Genomic DNA, 27,247 nt, shown 5'->3' with positions numbered 1-27,247 from the left:
ACTATGCAGAAAATATGCTGTATACTTCTATTAAGTGATAAAGAGTATATTATAGTATATGAAAAATACTATGCTGTGTACATTTTGTTGTTTAGTGATGCAGAAAATCATATACCTTACAGAAAATAATACGCTATGCACTTTTTTGGTTATATCAGTCCAGATTATACGGCCATATTAAATGGTGACACAAGTTTATGAAAGCAAGATTTGTCACGTCATAGAAAACGTAGCACTAATACCTTCAACAGGCTTGCCAGTGAGTTTTGTCATGATATAGACATTATATATCAGTGCACTGTTATGTACATATATATATCTAATGAAATAGGTGCTTAATCTCTCAATAGCCATTTCTCTGTTTTAAAGAGAAATGAGAAAATACTGGAAATTAATAAGCCAGTGGATAAGTTACTCAGTTATGGAAAACCTCCATCAGGATGGGTGTGATGTAGAGAGATAATATTAACCCTTTCACTATGAGAAGATTGACCTGATATGAATGATATCGTCTGTCCTAATCTGAAGATTTACTACATGGTATCTGTCTATCTATCTATTGCTAGATGCCATAATTCAGTAAGGGGTGGCCGTTTGTCTTTGAGATACTGTAATTGTTATACGGGAAGGGGCACTAACCCTCCACCAATAATAAGGGCATCATACCCCTGAAGGGGTTAATGAAGGCTGTTTCCACCCATACCCTTCATTAAAAGCATAATAAAAGTATCTTGCATTAAGAAAAACGAAGTAAGAATGCAGATGGACTGAAGTATGTGGGATTTCTCCTAAGCTGCATAAAAGCATCAGAGGGCAGGAAGAATAACACAAGAATGGTATCATCATGCTGAAAGGATTAACCACTTCTTTATGAGGATGTATTTTTTTCATATAGTCTTGCTTTGGGATATCCTGGAGATTTCATGTAGTGTTGGGGAGACTTTTTGAATTTATTGGGTAATTTTTAGACTTTGTTAGCCCCATTACTAGTAGAAGTGCTCCCCAGGTTGAGAAAAATCAAAGACATTGGTCTGATTAGTGTTAAAAAATAATGTAATCGTAGTGAAGGGGTTAATACTCCACCTCCACTAACACAACATCTAACACTAATTCCCTTGGAGGTTTGTAAAATTTCAAACCATCACCCCTGTCCTTCTGGAGGTTTACCTGTAACCCCGGCTCTGGGCTTCTTTGTACTCTCAGGCCAGTGCATTGGAGCCAGCTGGAGCACTCAGGGTTGTAACTCTAACACTTTGAACGGCACCTCACCTTTCTGTTTTGTGGCAGTGATGTCCCCCCCCCATCGCACGCGTTTTCTTCTTATAGCCTTCTTGTTCTTATTCTGCTGTATTTCCTTCCATGGTTTTGTCACTTTTCTCTGTTTTTGTTTCATCCTGTTTTTTTTTGTTGTTGACCCTGTATGCTCATTACTGCACTCTTTTCTGTTCATTCATCGTTTTGGCCTTATGCTTTTCGTCTCCATTCCTTCATCCCCCCCCCTCCAAATGTCAGATGTTCTACCATGCTCCATTCCTTAAGTGAGAAGAAGTTGGGATAATAATGATGATGATTACGGGCATGGTAGTCGGGTGATTCCAAGTGTTAGTGTTACAACGCAAGAGTGACTCGCTTTGTCAAGATATCGTGCCTTTACTGCCGCTGCTGCTGCTGCTGTTGGTGGTGGTTAGGTGGTTAAGTGGTGAGGGTCACTGAATCCTCTCCATCATCTGTGATTTTTTTAAAAGGAAACTCATTTGTTGCCAGATTAAGTGGTGTTTTGAGCTTTAGTTCCCCCCATGATTGTCCTGTCGTCTTGGGATCTCTCAGAGCCTCTCTTTCTCAACTGACTGAAATCTGTCTGTAGTCTGTTTGTTTTAACCTGGCAGATCTTGGTCCCAGCCCCCAGCTTCAGTGCCGAAGAGCGATTATGTGAACCACAAGGGATAACAGGTGTTCAGATTTATAACATTTATTTTGTAATGCCAATGTTTTCACCATCACTATATTCCGTTCCTCATCTTTAACGTGGGATTATTGACGTATTTTAAATGGAGATGTGAGAGTGACAAGCCTAAAAAAAAAAAGGACGAATACAATTTGAATACTGAGAATCTTTCCTCCATTATTTCCATTACAAGGGGGGTCAGGGTATCTTTGCCAGGTAATTGAAAGCAGACTGTAGGATTTGTTTCATTATTGGAACACTTGTTATAATTAAGCTTATATTTGGTTGTGAGAGGTTTCATTGTGTGTTTAGCAACTTTGGATGCCACATTCCTACAAGCTTCAGTTGACAGTGCCAGGCGGAGAATTATTTATGCTTTGAATCTGATGACGTGTATTCTACAGTATTTTATTTTTGTTACCTCAGGATGGTTTTAACAAGCATTTGGAGCGGCCATTTGTTGTGACAGGGTTAGAAATAGTCTTCAGTAACCCTTCACAGCCTGATGGCTCTCCCAGAGCTGAATTGAATTATCGAAAGGTGGCGTGAATGATAGTAGCAGTTGTTGCAACCCCAGGCTTATCTGTGTGAACCCAGTGGTCTGCAGGCAGAGGTAGCCCTCCTTCTGCAGTCCGTCCTCCTCCTTTCAGGGGATAGGGAAGGATGTGAGGGATGTTTGTATAACCAGGCAGCACGAGTAGAAAATAAAGTACACCATCCGACCTGAGGGACGTTTATATAGTCAGGCAGCACGAATGGAAAATAAAGTACCCCATCAAACAGGCGCTGAACCTAATCCATAACTTAAAGAAAAGCCTTTCTTGGCCAGGGTGAACATCTCTGCCCATATTCCTGTAGTTATCGCTTGTTTCTCTTACGTTATTGTCCGGTGAGATTACGTAGATCAGCAGGTTGGCTCCATGGAGATCTTAGCTGTTCCTTCTCTCCTTCGCCAGGTCATATGTTGTAGTTTTGGTAGGATTTTTCTGATCAGTGAAATGAGCAATGGTTAGAGTGAAAGGTGTCATGCTTACTAGAGTGAAATGGGTCATGCTTACTAGAGTGAAATGAGCCAAGCATAAAGTGAAATGAACTGTGGATACTAGAGTGAAATGAGCCATGTGTAGAGTGAAATGAGCCATGCATAGAGTGAAATGAGCCATGCATAGAGTGAAATGAGCCATGGATAGAGTGAAATGAGCCATGCATAGAGTGAAATGAGCCATGCATAGAGTGAAATGAGCCATGTGTAGAGTGAAATGAGCCATGGATAGAGTGAAATGAGTCATAGATAGAGTGCAACGAGCCACAAAAAGAATGAATTTTGGTTGACACTTAATAGTTGGAAAAGGTCAATGAGAAGAGTTGGAAAAGGTCAATAGTAGATGCTGGGAATATATTTAGTAAGAAAAGTGGGTGAAATAACAGGTCTCTGTCAGGCCATCTACATTTTAAAACTACCTTGATTCAGGAAATTTTACTCAATCATTCGCATAAAAAAATCCAAATTCTGGCAGGTATTCAAACGTGTGCATCACCTCTGTATTGTTTTTCCATATTTTTTTTTCAGTATATGTCAAAAGGTATACTGTAGTGAAGAATTGATGGATTAATACTTCAGGATAAATATTATGTGTTATTTTGCAGCCATGATGTGAAGGTAGTGGCATAATTTGAAATACTTTTGACTTTGTTAAAGTATTGGTACAGTTTAATTTGGTTATCTGGAGAATATTACAGTTTACTGTAGTTAATTTTGTAAAGGTAGAAAAAATTGTGTTTGTCTGTCACTGAGGATGAGAATTGAGATTAATGAAATGTGTCAGTGAAGATAAAAATGGAGATTAATGAAATATAGGTTTGAATGAAGAAGATAGTGTAATTATTTTGTCTGTTTATGAATGGTGAAGGTAGTATAATTATTTTGCTTGTTTTTGAATGGTGAAATTAGGGTAATTATTTTGTCAGCTTTTGAATGGTGGAATTAGTATAATTATTTTGTTAGTTTTTGAATGATGAAACTAGTGTAATTATTTTGTTAGTTTTTGAATGATGAAGGTAGTGAACCGGTAATTATTTTCTGTCTGTCTGTCTGTCTTTATCCATGGTGGACCAAGCTGAAAAGATATCAGTACCAGCGGAATATGAACAGTTTATTGCTCAGGGTGGTGAAGTTTAGTGTTTTCTTTGTATTATTTTTCACTGTATGAGAGTATCACATCAAAGGAAGGTACAGACAAGTAGAGAGTGAGAAAAAAAATAAATAAAATAAGGGAAAACAGCAATGGCTTGTGTGCAGGAAAAAAAGACAGGAAAATGGAAGTGACAGGTGATAAAATTGAAGAGTACCCTATCATGTTTGTTGTGCCTGTTTCAAGTAGCAAGAAAATTGTCCCTAGAAAATGAGATGCTTCTTTACCAAATAGTCCCAGCACTTCCACCTATTTTATAACGAACGTGATTTCAAGGTAAGTACAGTATATAATTTTGTCATATGCAGTACAGATAATTAACTGTTGAATTGTGACTGTAAGAAGTGACTGAAAAAAAACAAAATACAGTATACCTATTTTTGGTTATTTAAGGAAGTGGCCACGTTGCCTGTCGTTTACTGACGATCTCTCCGACTGGCCGTGTTGTTTACCGACCAACGCTCCGACTAGGCGCATCAGTGTATCCCGTGTCAGAGCAATGGGAAACTTAATGATTTAACCAAACTTAACCTAACCTAACCTAATCCAACCTAACCTAACATGCATTTGACAGCCAGCGTTCACATTTAAAAACAAACATTAGGAACTTTGGATATGACCGGCTAGTGGCAGACGTCAGTGAAATATTTACACATTCTAAATCCTCATTGATGGCTTTCAGAGGTTAGTTTTAAAAAATCCCCAGTGGCTGTGGTAATCCAGGAAAAATAACAAGTAACCTTTGAAAGACTCATTTCTGTAGAAAGCATGGAAAGGCTGCCCCCATTTGGTAAGGAATGGAATTGATTGAGAAAAACTGAATGTTAAGAATGGCTCCTGTTTTGTAGTTGAATATTTACTACATCTTTACTTCAATTTGAGACGCTAATGACCTGGCTGTTGATGTGGCTACAAAAATCTAAATCATTAAAAATATATATATATTTAAATTTCACCTTTAGAAAGATCTGTGTCATTGTGTTTCTCAGGCCTTTTCATTTTAAGGAGTTTTTCTGAGTTTAGATGACCATTGTGGAGTGAAAACAGGCTGGGATGGATGGCATTTAACAAAAAGATAAATACAGTAATAAATAAATAAGTAAATGAAGAAGATGAATAGATAGAGTGAGGAGTAAATGTGTCCTTTAGTAACATGGAAAATTGTCATGATAATGGTGATGATGGTGGTGGTGATGACAATGGGGATGATGATGGTTGTGATAATGGTGATGGTGATAAGTGAAAATTTGCATAACTTTCTGGGACTGTGCAACTGTGAAAACACAACCTGTACAATGAATTCTTTGTGTATAACATTTCACTCTGTATTTCTGTACAGTATGTCACTTGTAACTCGTGTATCGATAAAGCGCTTTGGTGTTCAGACGTTGACCCCTTGAATTAGCTGTCGTGTTCTTTTATTTTAGTCTTGCTTGCTTCAGAAGTTTGTATTTAGATGAGGGAGAGGAAGAAGTTAGTGAAGAAGCTCTATCTGTCTATCGCCAGACGCCTTAATACCATAAGGGGTGGCCACAAACAAATCGCCTCCATGTTGCCCTGTCCCCTGCCATAAAATAAAGATATATGAGGTAGGTAGAATAAAATAAAGATGATTTGAAGGTAGTGAGAATAAAATAAAGATGGTTTGAAGGTAGTAAGAAAAAAAATAGAGATGAAGGTAGTGAGAATAAAAAAAATATGATTTGAAGGTACAGTAGTAAGAAAAAAAAGTAGAGATGATTTGAAGGTAATAAGAATAAAATAAAAGATGTTCTCAGTCTGAAGGGGTTATTTATGTGTTTAGTCGTTGCATCGGGGGTTCGCGTGTGTTTGATGCAAGTATAAGATAATTCCATCCATTCTCCAAACACCTTCACCCTCTCTGTGTCTCTCCCAAGCTGAGTAAGATGGTCTGGTGGTGACAGGAGTAAAATATGAGAAAATTTAAGTGTAGATGCCATTAGGTGACCAAGGCCGACATGTGCAAGCCTGTTGGAGCCTTTATAAACGAAACAAAATGAATTGAAGGGGTTGATGAAGAGTATCTAACCCTTTTAGTATTATAGGCATTTTTGAAGCCGAGTAAAGTTTTCTGGTGTAGGTAAATAAAAGAATAGACAGTGAAATGAAACTTGTTAATGGAAAATATGTTAATCCTTTCATAATGACAGGCTGTTTGAAAATTTAGCAAAAGTAAGGTTTAAAAAAAAAAAAAGTATCGTAAGCTAGACATGGTTAATTCAACTGGAGGTAGCAAGAATAGTGAGAGTTGATCCCTGGCATTCAGTGTTACATAGAGGACACAGACCTGGCATCCATTCCAAAGTTGACTAATTGCCTACTGTGTTTAACCAAATATGTTATGCTAAGTTCACTATTGTAATCGTTTGTGTCTTCACCCTCTGACCTTCTATGGATGCATTAGGTTACTTTACTCAGGCAGCCTCAAGGTGATTTCATCCGGCAGAGGGAAGTCTTAAATGGGGCTCGAAGCTGTGTCAAGTAATATTCTGATTCGTGGACATTCACTTGCTTTAAATTAATTATCTGAGTTTAATGTGAATAAAATTTTAAAAATTCTAGTAGTCAGGGGGTTGAAAACAATGTCGAGTAAATTTTGGATTGCTGGAAATTCATTCACTTGAATTTTAAAATTGTCCGAGTTTAACTTGAATAAAAGTACAAAAAATTCAAATAATTAGAGGGCTGAAAATGCTATCGAGTAACCCATCAGTTACCCAAAATTCCCTTTTTTTCTTCTTCTTTTTTTTTTTTTATATAAGCAGGGAAGAAGAAACCAAGGCCAGGATAAAATAGTGTGGGTGTGGCCTGATTAAAATACCGAAACGTGTTAGTGGGAGGAAAAAGAGATCATTTTTAAGTGATGTGGCTCTGTAGGTCATTGGTTCTCAAGTGTAGTTTGTAAACAGGCAGTCGTTGTTATAGATCAGAGGTGTGTTAAGGTATATTTCAAGGTTTTCCATACAACTGGCACTAAAAATATTATACTGAAAAAATGAAGAAGAAAAAAAGAATTGCTAAGTCTCAGAATGCATCATTGATATATAACCAGCTGCCTGAACTTCACTGGATATTTTTTTTCTCTCTCTCTCTTTTTCTTCTTGTGCTGTGGTGTATGTGGATGTTGACGGTTACTGTGGCTGTCTGACTGGCTGGGTACATGACCAGCTGGGTATTCAACCAGCTGGCTATTTGACCTGCTGGCTACTCAACCAGCTGCCATGGCCTCAACTCTGGTGCTCACAATAACCCAAACTAACTAGATCTCATGAGAGTTTTGTTTACATATAAGGGCAAGTGTGTGTATATGGAGGAAGTGGCTCGGTGTCTCAGTGTTGGTTCGGTCGTGTATGTAACTTTCTTCGTTTATAATTACTGTAGCCTAGCAGTGGGCCTGTGTGCTTCATAGTGGGTGATAGGGAAGTGGCTGTTATTATTATTATTATTATTATTATTATTATTATTATTATTACAGGCAGTCTAGCCTCAGTCCTTTAGCCTCCCAGTGAGTGATGGGAATGGCTGTTACTTTTATTATTATTATTATTATTTCTGTGATCCTTGATGAAAGTAACAATAATTTTGAATGAAACGCAGTATCACATTAATGTTAACTCTGCTACGATATTCTCCAGAACAAAATCATGTAGTGTTAATTTTGAGTAGTCTAGATTCCTAAGAATACTAGTTGCAGAGAAAGGGTAGCATGAGTTAGCATCTGAATCCTTTGAATACTAGAATTTCATTTAGTTGGATAGATAATTGTGATGCTGATATGCAAATACACCAAACAAAGCAGAAGGTTTGGATGGGGTTATGGCTCTACTGATTTGTTACTTTTTTTTCTTTATACATCAAAGTCACAAATAAATGCTAATGTACAGATTACATTCCTGTGCCAATCAGACTTTTTTTTTTTTTTTGTTATTTTTCCTTCAGGGTTTATTTTATAGGGAGAAGGACAGTCTTTTAAATACTCTCAGACTTCTTAGACTTTTTCATAGCTGATTAAAATTATCTTGAAATAGAGAACAAGTATAAGGTCAGTTCATGAGGGGGTTAACTGTAAAGAATTTGCTATATTTGAGGTACAGGTACTTGGTTGTAAAGTGATAAAGATGCTAAGTCCAGGTTTTGAGAGAGAAACTTTGCAGACACTGTTTTTCTTGTTGAATGCCGAATAGTCATCACTGTTATCTTCTGCATTGTTTTTATATCTTTGTCTTTAAAATGTTATGGTTAATTTTTTCCCACCCCATTTTTTTTAAATTGTGGATACGGTAGTAGGATTAGAATGATTATAATAGTTGTTCTTCTCTGCACTTTATTATACCTGCTGCTGCATCCTAGTTATGAGAGGGAAATAGGGTTAGAATGATGAGGATGAGAATTGGATTACAGTACAGGTTAGAATGATGAGGGTGAGGATGAAGGGTTGCAATAAACGGAAAGTCTGCAAATGTTAACCTTGGATTTAGCATATTCATCATGTCGTACCAGGTCTCTTGTTTATCCTCATTCCTTTAAACCTTGTCCATTTACGCTTTTGTGAAATTTACCGATCGGATGTTTGTCCTTACTTCGCCCTACAAGATATCCCATTCACTAGTCAGATACTTCGATTTGTAAAGGTCTTCCTCTGACCTTCATTACTCTCACAGTCATTTATCTACACAAATTCATGTCTTTTTTTCTTCTGTGTGTGTGTATGTGTACTTTTTGAAATTGTCATCTTTTTTTATGAAATCGTATAAATGAAAGAATATCATAAACATGCATGTACTATTTTAAAATTAATTCATAGGGTTTTGTATTTTGATTTTGTATTTTTTGAGATAAGTATGGTTGAGATAATGATACACACACTTCAGTAACACTAATTCATAGTTTTTGTATCTTGTTTCTGTAGATCTTGAGGTAGGAATTTCAAATATTTGTATATCTTGAACACAAATAATTTCACATATACTAATTCATAATTCTTTTGTATTATTTCTGTATTTCTTGAGATAGAAAAGGAAAAGTATCATATGCAATGCTGTTTCATATTTTTTTGTATTCTGTGTCTGTCTGTCTATGTCTTTTTGATATACCGTAATCTAAACACATTCCTTTTCCCTCAGTCAGTCCTCCTGTTTCAAATAGTATTTCTACTTGAGGGCAATTTTTCTGCCTTGAATGTTAGGAGAATGTCATGATGCAATATTTAATATGATCATGGAAGGAATATAACTGTGGTGGATAGATGGTCTTGGTTTTTATATAACACCAAGCAAGAGATTATAGTCTTTGTGAAACTTAGCTTATGTGAAAAATGTTATAATGCAGTATGTCTTTTGATTATTGAAGAAATTTAGCCCTGTTGAAAAATGGTCTTGGTATTTATATGTGTTATTCACCAAGCAGATCGGTCATTTTGAAACTTCTCACCAAGAGGGGAGTGCGTCTTGAAATGGCATCTTGAAACTTGTTGAAACTTTGTCCTGTGAAGATAAGAAGTGATCTGAGCTCAGACTGATTGCTGGCCTCAGTGATAGCAGTAGAACAGGCCAGCCCGGCAATGTTAGCTGAAGGAGTATTTATACTGTACATAGTTAATACCATGTACATAACTTTGTGATAATAAAACTATTGTTAATTTATTGTCTTTGTAAAACCATAGTGACCATCATCCACTCACATGATGTAGTGCTGCCTACTTCTTTCATCTTTATTATTCTTTTTCTGTGTCTGCCCTGCTCTCTTCCTGTTTCTCTCATCTTTCATGTCACATTTTATTATTATTCTTTCCCTTTCAGATAGCTTTACGTTAAATGACAAGCCTAATCATTTCCTGTCAGCCAGGAAACCATTTACAGTGTGGCAGGTAACCATATAACCAACCCATATGCTTTCCCTACTTGTCAGCAAGTGGGTTGGCGGAGGGTTAGTGCCCCTTCCCGTAAAACAACTAACTCAAAAGACAAATGGCCAACCCTTGCGGGACTGTGGCGTCAGGTTATAGATAGATAGATAGTGACCAGTCATTCCAATCACCCAACATATTAAATGGTTTCCTTGATGACTGGTCACTCTCTTGTTAAATATCTGAACTGAGTAGCCAAGCCTGTGGGCCCTATGCTCTTAATGGGGCAATAGTGATTTCCCTGTAAAAACGAATCATAGTTACAGCAGAGAACTGACCTTAATTATGTTTTTGACTCTCATCCCTGCAACCTACTGTATTCTCTGCATATCCTAAAAGGTGGCACATACCCTTGAGTGTGGTGACGTCTCTGAAATTTATTGTAACTACCTCCATACAGTATTATGCTACAGTACTCAGGAAAAACTTTTTGAACAACAATGATTATGTAAAGCCTTCGTTAGCCTCTTCAAGTACAAGAGATTTTTCATAAGTTACATAATCTGGTGTTAGGAAAAAATCTAAAAGAGTATGTTGTTGTGAAAGAATTTAAAAGACGGGGGTTGAGTGCGGGGACCATCTATTATTTGTACGTGTGTAGATATGTATGGGTAGACTCCCCCACCCACTGCTTTGTATAGTGTTGCAAATAGTCTTGGGGCAGGAGGAGAGATTGGCTCACGGACTGACACCATTACATCTCCCCAGTGATATCAAAGTGCAGGGTTTGAATCCCCCGCCCGACGTGCATGTGAGAAATTGAGTTAATCGTTTCAGTACAACAGCGTCCTTTATTTATTTATTTATTTTTTTTTTGTACTTTAACCAGACTTTTTTTTTATTCAGCTCAGGTATCACGAGCGTTTTTTTTTTTTAATGGCATCTTTTACGTTTTCCGTTCTCTTCCTCTACTACTACAACTTTTCTACTTCCTCACTTCCCGTTTCTTCCCCTCCTACTGCAACTTTCCTACTTCCCGAACATTTCTCTTCTTCCCCTCTTCCCTAGCTCTCATTTTCTCTCACACTGTGCCTTCCTATCATCAGCATCATAATCGCTTCCCTCTCTTCCCTCCTTGTTCCTTCCCTCTCCTCCTTCATCCAACCTTCCTAACGCTCTCTCTCTCTCTCTCTCTCTCTCTCTCTCTCTCTCTCTCTCTCTCTCTCTCTCTCTCTCTCTCTCTCTCTCTCTCCGTCCACCCCTTCTCACCATCACCCATCATAATAGCCACCAGCAGCTCCGTCTTCAATATCCCGTGTTGCAAAGTTGTGGTTGGCTTGCAGAGTGTTGCAGGGTTTCAGAAGCGCTCGCAATATCGCACAGATCAAAGCAAGGGCCTTGGGTTGTGAAAATGTGTGTGTGTGTGTGTGTGTGTGTGTGTAGAGAGAGAGAGAGGGAAAAGGAATGAGAATAATAAAGAGAGGAAGCTAAGGTGAGGAAACATGGAGAGAGAGAGAGGAGGCATCAGCCCCCCAGTATCGAGTCTGGAAAATGTGATTATAGTGCCAACTCCATGTCGGTTCTCCACCCCCCCTCCCTCCATCTCTCTCTCTCTCTCTCTCTCTCTCTCCCTCTCTCGGCTGCAAAGTAGGAGACGAAATTGCATCTTCGTCTTCTCGTCGTTGCAAACTTCCTTAAGCTCAACTGACAGTGTGTTGAGTTACAGTTTGATGCAAAAGTTTTATCCACTTTTCCGAATAATTTACGGCCGGGAGCAGAGGTACGCAAATAACTCTCTGCCAGCTTTGTATCCTAAACGAGAGAGAGAAAGAATCACACCTCAATATATCTTCCCTGCCGTGCCGGGAGGGGTAGCTCCCTCCTGTAACCCTAGCGGGGCTATATAGTCCAATACAGGGCTTAGCTCGGGGGAACTCCATTTCTCCCATTTTCAATATATCTTCCTGTGTGCGTTATATTGCTATCATTTTGAAATTATAGTTTATTGTTTACCTGTTATTTTCAAAGCATTTATTACACCGTTAACATATAACGAGGGTCGATATGACAGGACGATCATTCACGTATTTGTGCTAAAATTATAACGAAACATATATGTCTGGTATTATGTGCGTTAGAATTACTGTACTGCATTTTTGTTTTGGCACTTGGTTAGGTTAGGCTGTTTTGAAGTTTTTGAGGAAGAAATTTGTTTATATTTTTTGTCTGGCTCTCAGGAATTGAATCCGTGCTTGCTGAGTTAAAATGTCTGGCCATACTGATGCGTTTTATAATCTTGTTGCAGTAAACGGCGTTAATCAGCCATCTCTCGTAACTTTGAACTTGCCCACACCAATTTAGAACTAGAATTCCACCAATCTGCCACTAAATACCCCTAGGATTATTGTATTCATTGTTGGCATTGGCAGTTTTACGGGCTAGCATGCGTAGGAGAATGCCTGCTTTTACGAATACTCAGATCTCGTTATGGTAAGAAAACATGAAAAACCTCCCTCAGTTTCAATGTATTTCCACTAATTTAGTACGCTGGCTTCAACTAATTAAGGTTATACGTTTAACTAGAGTTGTTTATTGGATTTAGAGCATACAATCAACGCTTGAATAATATACCTGCAGAAACAAAGCTTGGTTGGAAATATTGTGATCTCGTTATGGCATCAGCGACATGGAAAAAAAAAAAACACGCACACACATCTCCCCATTTTGAATACTGTACTTTCAGTAATTTAGCTCTTAATTTCTTGCATTCTAGCCATGGAAGAATGAAGGCATAGCAAGTATCAGTAATGGAGCGCTAGGCTAAAGCAGCGTAATTTGTGTTGGACATGTATTCATAAAACTGGGTTTTGAATCTAACGTTGGTACCAGCGTCAGGATCAGCGGAAGGTGGGTACCATCTAATCCGCCAGTAGGTCGTCGTCTTTCAGTTCTACGCGTAATAATGTCTGTTTTTCAACTACTCAAACTATATTACCCTGTTAAACGACAATTTTGAACTGTATTTTATGAAGAAACTCCGGGAGAGCGTAAATTTGTAGCAGTCTGAAATAATGTTTAATATTGCTACCTGGCAACTGGGGTTGGTTGCCCAGAGCAGTCGGCGCTATGGTTCGACTCAGCAGCCGACATGTCAAGTTTTTTCAGGTTTAAATACGCAGGTACTCACGTTGCACCTGTCCCAAGTAGATTTATACATCTAACTAAAGTTTTCATGTTACTTCTATGAAGAAATGTGCTTTGAAAACATATAGTTGCGGAAATTAAATGCAGCTTTAAAATTCCCATTAGGCAACTCTGCACAAGGGTCCATGGAGCTACGGGGTTCAACGGTCTCTTATGCGTCGCTGTCTCGGTGGGTGGATGTGCGTGTGTGATCTCCTCGTTATTGGCGTTGTTACGGTCGTTACCTGCCCGTAATTTGCGTTAGTGGGTGCGAATGAAGCAGAGAAGACGGGCATCGAAGGAGTTCCGGGTCAGCTCGTCGATGGAAGAAGGTAAGGAGTGTGACGCTTATGTTTTCCTGTCTCGCCGCAGTGACGCCATCTTTGTTCCACACTGACGACCAAGACCACTCGATTGTACGCCGGTTAGGGGAATGATCTTGCCGCAGATGAGTTAGTTACGGCTAATGCTAACCCATTGAGTTAGATATAGCCAGATTTTAGCAGGAATAGAATAAATTTGGCGTCACAGTGCTGGGGTGATTGTATTGTTTAGTAATGTATCATCACGTCTCTAGAATGTTCCTCGTCTCCGTTTTCCTTTTTTCGTCTATGAGATTAATTACGTACGACTTATTTACCAGTCGTATTAGCGTTTATTATTTATTTTGCGTTATATTTTTAGTTTATTCCGGCATTTGGCAAACGATTTATTATACCTTAGCGAACTCTGCAGAATAACTAGATAAATAATAGATATATAATCGGTTCTACCTGTGCGAACGCTTTGGACGGTTAATTGCCTTCTTATATTAACTAACGACGGTTGGGTTCAAATTTTCCCAAAGGATTTATGTATGTTGGTAGATAGATTAATGTTTCTGATATAAGAAAATTAGTACCGTATTTATTCTGAGTAGGATAGCTTTGAATAGTAACGTGGGTGAGAATTATATTAAGTAATGCATATGATTGCTTCGATTACGTTGATTAGGTGATTAAATGCAAATAATGACCATCTGTGCTTGAAGTAATTACGTACATATTATTATTACTATTATTTTTAACACCACCACTATTATTATCATTATACATATTATTGCTTCGATTACGTTGATTAGGTGATTAAATAAAAATAATGACCATCTGTGCTTGAAGTAATTACGTACATTTTATTATTACTATTATTTTTCGTATCACCACTATTATTTATACATATTCGATTACGTTGATTAGGCGATTAAATTAAAATCATTACCATCTGTGTTTGAAGTAATTACCTACATTTTATTACAACTACTATTTTCAAATCACCACTACTATCATCATTATACATTTGATTACGTTGATTAGGGGGAGTAAATTCAAATAATGACCATTTGTGCTTGAAGTAATTACGTACTTATTTATTACCCTCACCACCACCATTATCACTACCACCACCACCGTCACCACCACCACCACCACCACCAAACTTAGTATAATTGTTCTTCCTTATGAATGAACTCCAATATCTTACCTGCATTTTGAGTACCAGTAGGAAAAAACAGTAACAATAATACATGTTTCCATTTAGTAATTGCTTTTGGCTTGGAGAGAGTGGATTGCGTGAGGCTGGATCGGTATTGTAAGAACTATAATAACGGGAGAGCCGGGAGGAATGGCCTGGTATTATTATTATTATTATTATTATTATTATTATATTATTATTATTGCTACGACTCCTACTCCTACTACTACTTATATTATCATTGCCATCACCACCACCACCACAAACTCCCAGTATCACCACCATCACCACACTACCACCACCACAGTGTAGAGACTGTGAGACCACCACCGTTGTTGTTGTTATTGTTGTTGTTTAGTTCATGATTAGGCTTGATGACCATATGATTTAGTACTGTTCAACCAGCGATAGTACAGATTACAGATAATTACCGTTCATTTGACTAATTGCCTTGGGACTGAACTAATTTACATGCAGCTGTATTGTAATGATTGTAATAATAACCGTTGTAGAATTATTTTAAATATTTATAAGTACGATATCGCATGTATAGGTATTTCTCTCTCTCTCTCTCTCTCTCTCTCTCTCTCTCGTCCCTTCCCATTCTCGTTTCTTCACACGTTTTCTTTTTCCTCTCCATTTCCTCCCTCCCTCGCTTCTTCCTTCCTCCACTCAATCTCCCTCCATCGCTCCCTCCATTTTTCTTACCTCTCCCTCCCACCTCCATTTTGCTTCCTCCTCTCTCTTCCTCCATTTCCTCCTTCCTCCTTCCTCCTATCTCTTCCTCTTCCTTTCATTTCTTCCTATTCCTCTTCTCTCCCTCCTCCTCCCTTTTCATCATCTTCCCTCTCTTCCTCTTCCTCCCCTCTCTTCCACTTTCTCTCCTCTTTTCTTCCACCCTCCTTCTCCTCCTCTTCCCCTGTCTTCCTCCCTCCCTCCCCTTTACATTCTTCCTACCTCTTTCCCTCCCTTTCTCCACTCCTCCCTCCCCTCTACTCCCCTCCTTCTTCCTCGTGTCCTTCTTTCCTTCCCTCCTTCCATCCCATTCACTATCCCTCCTTCCCTGTTGACTCGATTTCCTCCCTCTCTCCTTCCTTCCTTCTCCCTCTTTCCTCTTCCTCAGTCCTTCCTTCTCTCCCTTTCTTCTCCCTCCCTCCTTCTTTCCTTTTCTCTCCTTCCTCTCCCTTTCCTTCCCTCCTCTTCCTCCTTCCCTCCTCTCCCTCCCTTCCTCTTGCTTCCCTCTCTCTCCTTCTTCCCTCCTGTCCCTCCCTTTCCTTGTCTCCATCCCTTCCACTCTCTCTCTCTCTCTCTCTCTCTCTCTCTCTCTCTCTCTCTCTCTCTCTCTCTCCCCGTCCCTAACTTTTCCTCTTTTTTTTTCTTTTCTCTCCCTCCTTCCCGTCTTTCTCTTCAACTTCCCATCTTTCTTCCTCCCACACTCCTCCCTCCCTCCCTCCCTCCCTCGTGTTTCTGCCTTTTCTTCCTTCCTTCATCTTCTTCCTCCATCCTTCCTTCCCCTCCTTCACCCTCCTCCATCCTTCCCTTCCATCCTCCAATCTTCACTTCCTTCTCCTTCCTTCCCTCCATGCTTCCCTCCTTCCTTCCCCTTCCTTCCCTCCTCCGTTTCACCTTTCCTTCTCTCCCGTCGCTCCACTCTTGCTACTACCACCCTTCCTTGCCTCCCTCCTTCCTTCACTTCTTCCTTCCATCCCTCCTTCCTTCCATCCCTCCTTCCTTCACTTCTCCTTCCCTCTTTCTCTCCCTCCGTCTCTAACCTTGCCTCCTCTTCCTCCCTCTTTCATTTCACACTTCCTCCTTCCATCCATCCATCCATTCTTCCTTCCTTCCTGCCTCCCTCCCTCCCATGTTCTCTCTATTTTCTCACACATTCTTCACCTTTTAAAGATTTTCTCACATCCCTTCTCGTCTCCCTCCCACACTGTCTTTCACACCGGTTTTTCTCTCCCTTTTTTTTTTTTTTTTTTTTAATCCTTGGACTTTTTCTTTCATCCCTTCTCCCTCCCTCTCACCTCTCCTCCCTTTCCTCCTCTCCCTTCCCTGTCTACTCCCTGTCTATCTACTGTGTCTATCTATCTAACTATCTATCTGTAATTTCGCTTGATGATGTGAATATCCTTATTTCGTGTTTTTTCTTGGCATCACACACACACACACACACACACACACACACACACACACACACACACACACACACACACTGGTTTATATGTTTATGCTATGCCTCTATGCGTCGTTGTGTGTGTGTGTGTGTGTGTGTGTGTCCCATGGCATCACTCTCACGCTGGCCAATACGGACACATTTTTTACTGCTTCGCATCGCCTCTGTTACTCCGCGCTTTACTCTCTCTCTCTCTCTCTCTCTCTCTCTCTCTCTCTCTCTCTCTCTCCTGTCTTTCACTCTGAATTTTTCTCACTTTAAATTCTGACTACTGTTTCTTTCTCCCTCCCCCTCTCCTCTCCTCTCCTCTTTTCGCCACGTTTCCTCCTGTCTTCACCACCTCTCCTGTCCTCTCTTCACCACCTCTCCTGTCCTTTCCTCTCCTCTCCTCTCTTCTCCTCACCACCTCTCCTGTCCTCTCCTCTCTTCACCACCTCTCCTGTCCTTTCCTCTCCTCTCTTCACCACCTTTCCTTTCCTCTCCTGTCTTCACTACTTCTCTGCTTTCCACTCTTCATCACCTTTCCTCTCCTCTCTTCACCTTTCCTGTCTCCTCTCCTCTCCTCTCTTCACCTCTTTTCTCCTGTCTTCTCCTTTCTTCACGTTTCCTCTCCTCTCTTCACCTTTCCTCACCTCTCCTTTCCTCTCTTCACCTCCTCTCCTCTCCTTTCCTCTCTTCACCACCGCTCCTTTCTTCACCACCTCTCCTCTCCTCTCCCTTCACCACCTTTCCTCTCCTTTCCTCTCATCACCACCTCTCCTCTCCTCTCCTTCCCCTTTCCTCTCATCACCACCTCTCCTCTCCTCTCTTTCCCCTTTCCTCTCCTCTTTTCTATATTCTATTCATCTTTTCTTTTTTTATTTTCGTTTTCTATTTTTTTCCTCTCTCTCTCTCTCTCTCTCTCTCTCTCTCTCTCTCTCTCTCTCTTCTCTTCTCTTTAATTTTCTCTTCCCTTCTCGGTTTTACTAGTCCTTTCTCTTTCCATCTTTTTTCCTCCTCTTCCTCTCATCTTTCCTTCTTTCCTCTCTCTCTCTCTCTCTCTCTCTCTCTCTCTCTCTCTCTCTCTCTCTCTCTCTCTCTCTCCTGTCTTTCATGCTCTGTATTTTTACCTCCTTCCTTCCTTCCCTCTCCTGTTCTCCATTGTTTTCTTCCCTCCTGCTCTCTTTATTTTTCTCTCACTTTCCTCTCCTCTCTCCTTCTCTTCCTCTCCATCCCTCCCTCCTTCCTTCCTTCTTGACGTGTTTCCTTCCTCCCATTCTCTTGCATTACATCATCTCCTACCCACCTCCCCTCCTCCCTCCCTCCTTTCTCTCCATCTTTCCCTCCCTCCTTTCTCTCCATCTTTCCCTCCCTTCCCTCTGCTTTTCATTCCCTCCCTCCCTCCCCTCTACTATGCATCTCCCTCCATCCCCTATACTATTCATCTTCCTCCCTCCCTTCCTTCTCCCATCTACTATTCATCTCCCTCCCTCCCTCCCCTGTCCTATTCGTCTCCCTCCCTCCCATGTCTTATTCGTCTCCCTCCCTGCCCTCTACCTTTCATCTCCCTCCCTCCCTCCCTCTCCTCTACCTTTCATCTCCCTCCCTCCCTCCCTTCCCTCTACCTTTCATCTCCCTCGTTCCCTCCCTTCCTCCCCCCTACTTTTCATCTCCCTCCTTCCCTCCCTTCCCTCTACCTTTCATCTCCCTCCCTCCCTCCCTCTCCTCTACCTTTCATCTCCCTCGTTCCCTCCCTTCCTCCCTCTCCTCTACCTTTCATCTCCCTCGTTCCCTCCCTCCCTCCCCCCTACTTTTCACCTCCCTCCCTCCGCCCTGCCTTTCACCTCCCTCCCTCCCACTATAATGTTCTTACCCACAAAATTCCTAACGAGGGAAGATTTACCTCCAACACTTTTTCAACACCTTTTTTCCCACACCTGCACCTCCAGTTTTTCCCCCCAAATTTTTGTGTTAACTTTGGCGGTGTTAAGGCGGTGCTGTGGTGGTGCTGCGGTGGTGCTGTGGCGGTGCTGCGGTGGTGCTGTGGTCCAGGCTTAGCAAGAAACACGGAAAACTTTTGCCGTGATATTAAGAACACTTAAGGAACTTTTACTGCTGGTAATTTTTACGGTTTAGTTATAGAGCCGTGTGTGTAATATATATATATATATATATATATATATATATATATATATATATATATATATATATACAGTATATATATATATATATATATATATATATATATATATATATATATATATATATATATACAGTATATATATGTATAGGCTATATATATAGTGTGTGAAGCCTAGAGAGAGAGCATAACTTTAAAATGATGAACCCAAATAGCTAATCGGACGTCTGTATGATGTCATTATATATAGATAGATAGAGATAGATAAATGACGAATTTTACAACCCCCATTAAAAAAAAAAAAAAGGTACTATAAAAGCTTAATGATTTTAGGGTGTTTCCTACCCACCCTTAGCCCTTCCCCCCCCCCCAAGAAAAAAAATAAAAAGAAAAAACCATCGGCAGCAAATTTGAGCTGGGCGAAAACACGGCAGGCGAGGCGAGTGACTGTTTACCGGCCCGCCACAGCACACTGGTAATTTTTTTTTCTATTTTCTTTTTTATTTAATCTAGATCGGTTCTTTTTAATACTCTTTTCTACCGTTTTCTTTTTTGGCTGAGTTACATTTGCCTTTTGATGCCCTGTTCTATTATTTCTCTTTTCGTTTTTCGTTCGTTGGCTTTGATTTTGAATTTTGTCAACTTGCTACGCTTGTTTTGGGGTCAGCGGGAACGCAATTTACTTTCTTATATATCAAGAGCTGTTTTTAAGGCTCTTTTCTATTTTATTTTGCGGTTTTTAGTTAATTTGTGTTTATTTTGTGTGTTTTTTTTAATCTACTCTTCCTGTGCCTGTTTTGTGGGATCTGATTGTCTTCTTGTGGGATCTGATTGTCTTTTGTGGGATCTGATTGTCTTCTTGTGGGATCTGATTGTCTTTTGTGGGATCTGATTGTCTTCTTGTGGGATCTGATTGTCTTTTATGGGATCTGATTGTCTTTTTTGTGGGATCTGATTGTCTTTGGCGGGATCTGATTGTCTTTTGTGGGATCTGATTGTCTTTTTTGTGGGATCTGATTGTTTTTTTTGTGGGCTCTGATTGTCTTTTTTGTGGGATCTGATTGTCTTTTTTGTGGGATCTGATTGTCTTTTTTGTGGGATCTGATTGTCTTTTTTGTGGGATCTGATTGTCTTTTTTGTGGGATCTGATTGTCTTTTTTGTGGGATCTGATTGTCTTTTTTGTGGGATCTGATTGTCTTTTTTGTGGGATCTGATTGTCTTTTTTGTGGGATCTGATTGTCTTTTATGTGGGATCTGATTGTCTTTTTGTGGGATCTGATTGTCTTTTATGTGGGATCTGATTGTCTTTTTTGTGGGATCTGATTGTCTTTTATGTGGGATCTGATTGTCTTTTTTGTGGGATTGATTGTCTTTTGTGGGATCTGATTGTCTTTTTTGTGGGATCTGATTGCCTTTTTTGTGGGATCTGATTGTCTTTGGTGGGATCTGATTGTCTTTTGTGTGGGATCTGATTGTCTTTGGTGGGATCTGATTGCTATTTAATATATCTAGAGTTTTTAATGTGTTTTTATTGTCTTTGTTCGCTTGTTTTTTCCCCCATTGTATCTGGTATTATTATTATTATTATTATTATTATTATTATTTGCTAAGGGATCACAGTTCACTTTTTTTTTCGAAGTCCAGTTTTTAACCCCCAGTTTTTTTATATATATATTTTTTATATTGACTTTTAGCTTGCCTTTATTTATTTATTTTTTTCTCCATTGTTATATACCTTTTTTGGCGATCGTATATTCGTTTTCTTTTTTTTTCTTCTTTTACTAAGGGGGTGTATGTAGGTGAACTGGAGGGAGGGGGAGACCGAGGATGAGGTGGAGGGATGGCGTTGAGAGGTATATGAGGGAGTTGAGGGAGTGAGTTGAGGGAGGGCAGTCAAATGGTGGGTGACAGAGCGACGTGGAGGCGTGTTGTCTGCGGCCACCCTTTGCGAGATTTGGGCGTCGGGCAATAGCGATAGATCAATTTGTAACGTTTTCTATTGTGTGTGTGTGTGGTGTGTGTGTGTGTGTGTGTGTGTGTGTGTGTGTGTGTGTGTGTGTGTGCGTGTGTGTGTGTGTTGTTTGACTTGTACGTTGTCTTAATATTGTCTTTTTTTTTCTTTACTGACGGGAACATAAATTATATCACTTTATTTTTTTCGTAAACCAGTTTTCAACGCCTTTATATATATATATTTTTCCATTTAAACTCGCCTTTCTAGTTTTTATATCATTTCCATCTCTCTCTCTCTCTCTCTCTCTCTCTCTCTCTCTCTCTCTCTCTCTCTCTCTCTCTCTCTCTCTCTCTCTCTGCGGCCCTTTTCATGGCATGTCTTCCACTGATTGATTGATTGGGGGTGACACGTGAGAGAGAGAGAGAGAGAGAGAGATTTATTGTTAGTATGATAAAGGACGTCGTCGGTGTGAAGGGCTGAAGGTCTGTGGCATTTATTATTATTATTATTATTATTATTTATCTATCTATCTATTGCCAGACGCCTTAATCCCGTTCGGGGTGGCCACAAACAAATCGCCTCCACGTCGTCCTGTCCCCCGCCATTTCACTGCCCTGCTCCCAACTCACACCCCCCTCACTCATATACCTCTCCACCCCATCCCTCCATCTCATCCTCGGCCTCCCCCTCCCTCTCCCCCCATCCACCTCACTCACATACACTCTTCGTCAGTCTTTCACCCCTCCTTTATTATTATTATTATTATTATTATTATTATTACCGGTATTATTTATTGTTGGTATTCTTGGTTATTATTATTATTATTCGTAATGATGGTATTATTATTATTATTATTATTATTATTCTCCGTGGTGTTCTTATTGTTTATTATTATTATTATTATTATTATTATTATTATTATTATTATCATTATTATTTTTATTATTACTATTATTATTATTGTTTTTCGTGATGATGTTATCGTTTAGAATTATTATTATTATTATTATTATTATTATATTACCCGTAAAGAAGGAACCTAAGGATAAAAGCTCCCAGACTCTCCCTTTTCCAATAAAAGTGAAACAAGAGGAAACAGAGGGAAACAAGCAGAAACACGCTTCAGTTTGAGATGCCTAGACGTTTTTTGTAGCGGGGGGGGGGACGGCGCCCCCTCTTGGTGACACGGGTACTGGTGTGAAATATTTGGTTGTACAGGATGTGGGGGGGGAGGGGAGAGGAGGGAAGAGAAGGGAGGGAAGGGGAGGGGAGGGAGGGAATAGAGCTGAATGGAGTGGAAGGAAGGGAGGGGGAAAGAAGGGAGGAAGGAAAGGGAATGTAATGGAACAGAGCGGAAGGGAGGGGAGGGGAGGGGGGAAAGCAGGGAAAGGAAGGAGACGGGAGGGGGAGGGAGGGGAAAGGAAGGAGAGGGAAGGGAAGGGAAGGAGAATATATGGAAAGAGAAAGGGAGATAAGAAGATAAAGGGAGGGGGACATGAAGAGATATGAGAGGGAGAGAGAGGGAGGGAGGGAGAGAATGTATACCTTTAAAGAGTAACTGAATACTTTTTTATATACAACTTACCGAGAGAGAGAGAGAAAGATTTAAATCGTAACAGTATAGTTTTTTTATTTACAACTTACCGAGAGAGAGAGAGAGAGAGAGAGAGAGAAAGATTTAAATCGTAACAGTATAGTTTTTTTATTTACAACTTACCGAGAGAGAGAGAGAGAGAGAGAGAGAGAGGTGCATTTAAATTGTCAGTATAGGTCTTTATTTACAACTTACCGAGAGAGAGAGAGAGAGAGAGAGAGAGAGAGTTATGCCTCAGAAAATATATTGAATGACGGGAACGAAATCTTGAAATATGGAGCGGAGGAGGAGGAGGAGGAGGGAGGAGGAAGATGAAGAGGAGGAGGAAAAAGTAAATTGAAAAGAGGAAAGGGTGTTACGGAGGGGAAGGGGAGAAGGAGGAGAGATGGAGGAGGAGGGGAGGAATTGCTTTAAGAGAAGGAGGAGGAGGAAGAAGAGGAAGAGGGATTGGGAATGAGAGGGGGGGAGGATAGGAAAGAGGAGTAAAGGAAGAAGACAAGAGGAGGAAGAGGGGGAGAAAAAATAAGAGGAGAAAAGACAGATTTCCAATTTTTCCCTCCATGTGTGTGTGTGTGTGTGTGTGTGTGTGAGAGAGAGAGAAAGAGAGAGAGAGAGAGAATGTGGCAGTTGTCAGTTGCATAAATTTTTCTCTTCGTCTCTCCAAATTAAATCTCTCTCTCTCTCTCCCTCCCTCCCTCCCTCCCTCCCTCCCTCTCTCTCTCTCTCTCTCTCTCTCTCTCTCTCCCTCTCTCTCTCATACACCATTTTCTTCATTGTCTTTTTGTCTTAATTGTCTTGGAGAGGACAGACCGAGGGCAAGCCAAGACACTTAAAGAAAAAGTAAGTTTGGGGGGAAAGTCTTGAGGGAAATTAGTGACTGGGAAAATATTGTCTTGAAACTGGGTATTTTCTTGTCACTTTTCTTGATTTGGTTGACTTGGTGAGATGGTGGATTGTCTTTAACATTCTTTTTCTTTTTAACCTCGCGAGACAGTGGATTGTCTTTAATTTTCTTTTTCTTTTAAACTGGCTGAGGCTGTATTGTCTTTAAGGTTATTTTTTTTAATGGAGATTTTTTTTGTTTTAATTTTGAGACTGGATTTTCTTTAATTTTCTTTAATTTGGAGAGACTGGATTGTCTTTTTTCTTAATTTGGAGAGGATTTTTTGTTTTTAATTTGGAGAAACTGGATATTTTCTGTTATTTAAGATACTGGATTGTCTTTAATTCTCTGTTTCATTTGGAGAGAGTGGATTTTCTTTACGTTTCTTCTGTTTACCATGGAGACTATTTTCTTTATTTTTCTTTTGTTGGTGATAGGATTTTCTTTCATTTTTTTTTCTTGGAGTGCATTTTCTTTAATTTTCTTTTTTAATGGTGAGACAGCGGATTTTCTTCAATTGTGAGACTGGCTTTTCTTTAATTTTCTTTGTCTGTTTTCTGTTTTGGGTTGGTGGGGTAGGGAGGTTGATGGGAATGAGACGGTTTTCTTGGCTCATTGTCTTGGGTCTTCGTTTTTGTCTTGAACGAGAGAGAGAGAGGGAGAGAGAGAGTGTGTGTGTGTGTGTGTGTGTGTGTGTGTGTGGTGAGAGAGAGAGAGAGAGAGAGTGTGTGTGTGTGTGGTGAGAGAGAGAGAGAGAGAGAGAGAGAGTGTGTGTGTGGTGAGAGAGAGAGAGAGAGAGAGTGTGTGTGTGTGTGTGTGTGTGTGTGTGGTGTGAGGGAGAGAGAGAGTTGCGAAAATCGTGAAGGAGTTTTTTCTTTGGGTACACTGTTTATTGTGATGTTGACATGACAGTGAACTCTCTCTCTCTCTCTCTCTCTCTCTCTCTGGGAGGATGGGAGCAAGAATAAAGTTTTATTTAATTTGTCTTCGTTTTTATCTTGGACAGACGAGAGAGAGAGAGAGAGAGAGAGTCATGGTTTAGTAGAGATAGTGAATTTAATCTATCTATCGTTTTTATCTACCTCGCGGCGGAAGTTGGGGAGGAAGTCGTGAGGGAAATGTGTTGTTGTTGGGAATATATGGGTAGATTTGGGTACTTCCGGGTCGCCATGATGGGGTGGAGAGGTAGGCAGAATTCCCTCCATGTTCTTCCCTCTCCTCTTTTTCCTCGTGTTTTTTTCTCTTTAATTTCCTCCTGTTTTTTTTCGTGTTTGTTTTCTAATGATAGAGTGGAGTTTGAATTTTCTTGGTGTTTTTCTTGACAGTAAAGATTCGTGATATTTTTTTGGGTATTATTATTATTATTATTATTATTATTATTGTTGTTGTTGTTGTTGTTGTTTTTTGGTAGAGTGGGATTCTGATTTATTATTATTATTATTATTATTGTTGTTGTTGTTGTTGTTGTTTTTTGGTAGAGTGGGATTCTGATTTATTATTATTATTATTATTATTGTTGTTTTTATCATTGTTTTTCCGTGTTCTTTGTCTTAATTTCCCCTATCTTCATTTTCTTTCGTTTTTTCACCTGCCGTTTTCTCGGGGGGATAGGTGGGTGGGTGGGGGAGAGCTGGATTAGTGTATATATATTAATTTTCCCATTTCCATCGTTCATTTTCTTTTATACACAGTCGAAATGGGCAAAATGAATACTCAAACGTTTTTTCCACAATTATTAGTTCAGCGAGAAAGTTGTGAGGAAATTAGAATATATATCTGTCTATCAATATCTATCTGTCTGTCTATCTGTCTGTCTATCTATGTACTTTTATTTCTTTTTTTCGTTCATTTTAAATTTCTTCCCAAGAGTAAAAAAAAACAATAACTTGGAATTGTAAAGTTGGTGAGAAACTCGTGTGTGTGTGTGTGTGTGTGTGTGTGTGTGTGTGTGTGTGTGTGTGTGTGTGTGTGTGTGTGTGTGTGATGTTTGTATGTAGGTATGTGTGTGTATGCCAATTGTGTGTATGTAGGTGCATGTATGTTTGTATATATATAATGTGATTTTATGTATGTATGTTTTATATATGTTTTGTATGTGTATGTACGGTATGTGTTTTGTGTATGTATGTGTGTATGTTGTATGTACGTGTGTGTGTGTGTGTGTGTGTGTGTGTGTGTGTGTGTGTGTGTGTGTGTGTGTGTGTGTGTGTAATATTTTAGGCAGGGAAGGGCAGAATCTCTCTCTTAGGCAATCCCTGATCTGAATAATCCATTTTTCTCCCATTCTCTCTCTCTCTCTCTCTCTCTCTCTCTCTCTCTCTCTCACTTTTTTTATATTAGTTTTGAGGATTAATTGCATCACTGGAGACCTCTCTCTCTCTCTCTCTCTCTCTCTCTCTCTCTCTCTCTCTCTCTCTCTCTCTCTCTCTCTCTCTCATTATTATTCCTTCCTTCCCTTTCTGTGTTTCCATCTTCTCTCTCCCTCCCCATCCTCTTCTCCTCCCCCTCTCCCCCTCCCCTCTTTCCATTCTCCCTGTTCCCCCTCACTTCTCACCCTCCATCCCTACCCTCCCCCTCCTCTCCTTTCCCCCTCCCTCATCTCTCTTCCATTCCTCTCCTCACTTCTTTTCCACTCCTCTCCCCTCCCCCTCTCCCAGCCTTGCGTCCTGACTCCTCTCTTCTCTCTCTCTCTCCTGTTCTTTCTCCTTTCTTTTCCCACTCCCTCTATATTCCCTCCCCCACCTTTCTCCTCCCCTCCCCCCTCTCTCCTCCCCTTCTCCGCCCCTCTCTTTCCCATCTCTCCTCCCCTTCCCTTCTCCCCCCCTTCCCTTTCTCCTCCCCTCCTCCCCCCTCTCTCTCATCCCTCTCCCCTCCCCTCCCCTCCCCGTCATCAGCCTTGGGGAAGTAATTAAAGTTTTGGAGGTGAAAAACAAGACCTTTTGGGCACTGCCTTCCTTCCACCCTCACCTTCCCTCACCTGTCTCTTTGTGTATCTCTGTCTCTCCGCCTGTCACTGTATTTGTCTCTGTATTTGTCCTTCCACCCTCTCCTTCCCTCACCTGTCTCTCTGTGTGTGTCTGTCTCTCCGCCTGTCAGTGCATTTGTCTCTGTATTTGTCCTTCCACCCTCACCTGTCTCTCTGTGTGTCTCTGTCTCTCCGCCTGTCAGTGTATTTGTCCTTCCACCCTCACCTGTCTCTCTGTGTGTCTCTGTCTCTCCGCCTGTCAGTGCATTTGTCTCTGTATTTGTCATTCCACCCTCTCCTTCCCTCACCTGTCTCTCTGTGTGTGTCTGTCTCTCCGCCTGTCAGTGCATTTGTCTCTGTATTTGTCCTTCCACCCTCACCTTCCCTCACCTGTCTCTCTGTGTTGTCTGTCTCTCCGCCTGTCAGTGCATTTGTCTCTGTATTTGTCCTTCCACCCTCACCTTCCCTCACCTGTCTCTCTGTGTGTGTGTCTGTCTCTCCGCCTGTCACTGTATTTGTCTCTGTATTTGTCCTTCCACCCTCACCTTCCCGCACCTGTCTCTCTGTGTGTGTCTGTCTCTCCGCCTGTCAGTGCATTTGTCTTTGTCTGTCTTTCTCTGTATTTGGCTCTGTGTCTGTGTATTTGTTCGCCTGTCACTTTTGCATTTTTCCGTCTGTCTGTGTAATTGTCTTTGTGTCTTTTTTTAATGCAAGGAAGAAGGAACCAAAGACAGGAGCCCGCAAACCTTTCCTTCCAAAAGAAAAAAAAACAAAAACAAAAAATACAAAAGAGCCATCTATTCGTCTGTTAGTGTATTTGTCTTTGTGTCTGTCTGTCTGTCCGTCTGTCACTGTATTTC

At 40.3% G+C, this 27,247-nt stretch overlaps 1 protein-coding gene across 1 annotated transcript in view; it reads right to left on the bottom strand.

The window, feature by feature from the left end:
* Positions 1–9,034: 9,034 nt before the first annotated feature.
* Positions 9,035–27,247, bottom strand: part of LOC145418044 (protein turtle homolog B-like) — a 91,995-nt gene continuing 73,782 nt past the window's right edge. The window contains exons 14-15 of the mRNA XM_080286577.1: positions 9,589–9,725; positions 9,035–9,100 (exon numbers count right to left, since the gene is read on the bottom strand). Of these exons, the coding sequence (XP_080142703.1) occupies positions 9,035–9,100; positions 9,589–9,725 (203 nt within the window). The remainder of the gene's footprint in view (positions 9,101–9,588; positions 9,726–27,247) is intronic.

This window comes from Coenobita brevimanus, chromosome 112 (assembly GCF_032717465.1).
Source record: "Coenobita brevimanus isolate Jiangsu-jjx chromosome 112, ASM3271746v2, whole genome shotgun sequence".
In the NCBI taxonomy this organism is placed as follows: domain Eukaryota; kingdom Metazoa; phylum Arthropoda; class Malacostraca; order Decapoda; family Coenobitidae; genus Coenobita; species Coenobita brevimanus.
The sequence above is the reverse complement of the archived record's forward strand: the minus strand, read 5'-3'. Positions and strand labels throughout refer to the sequence as shown.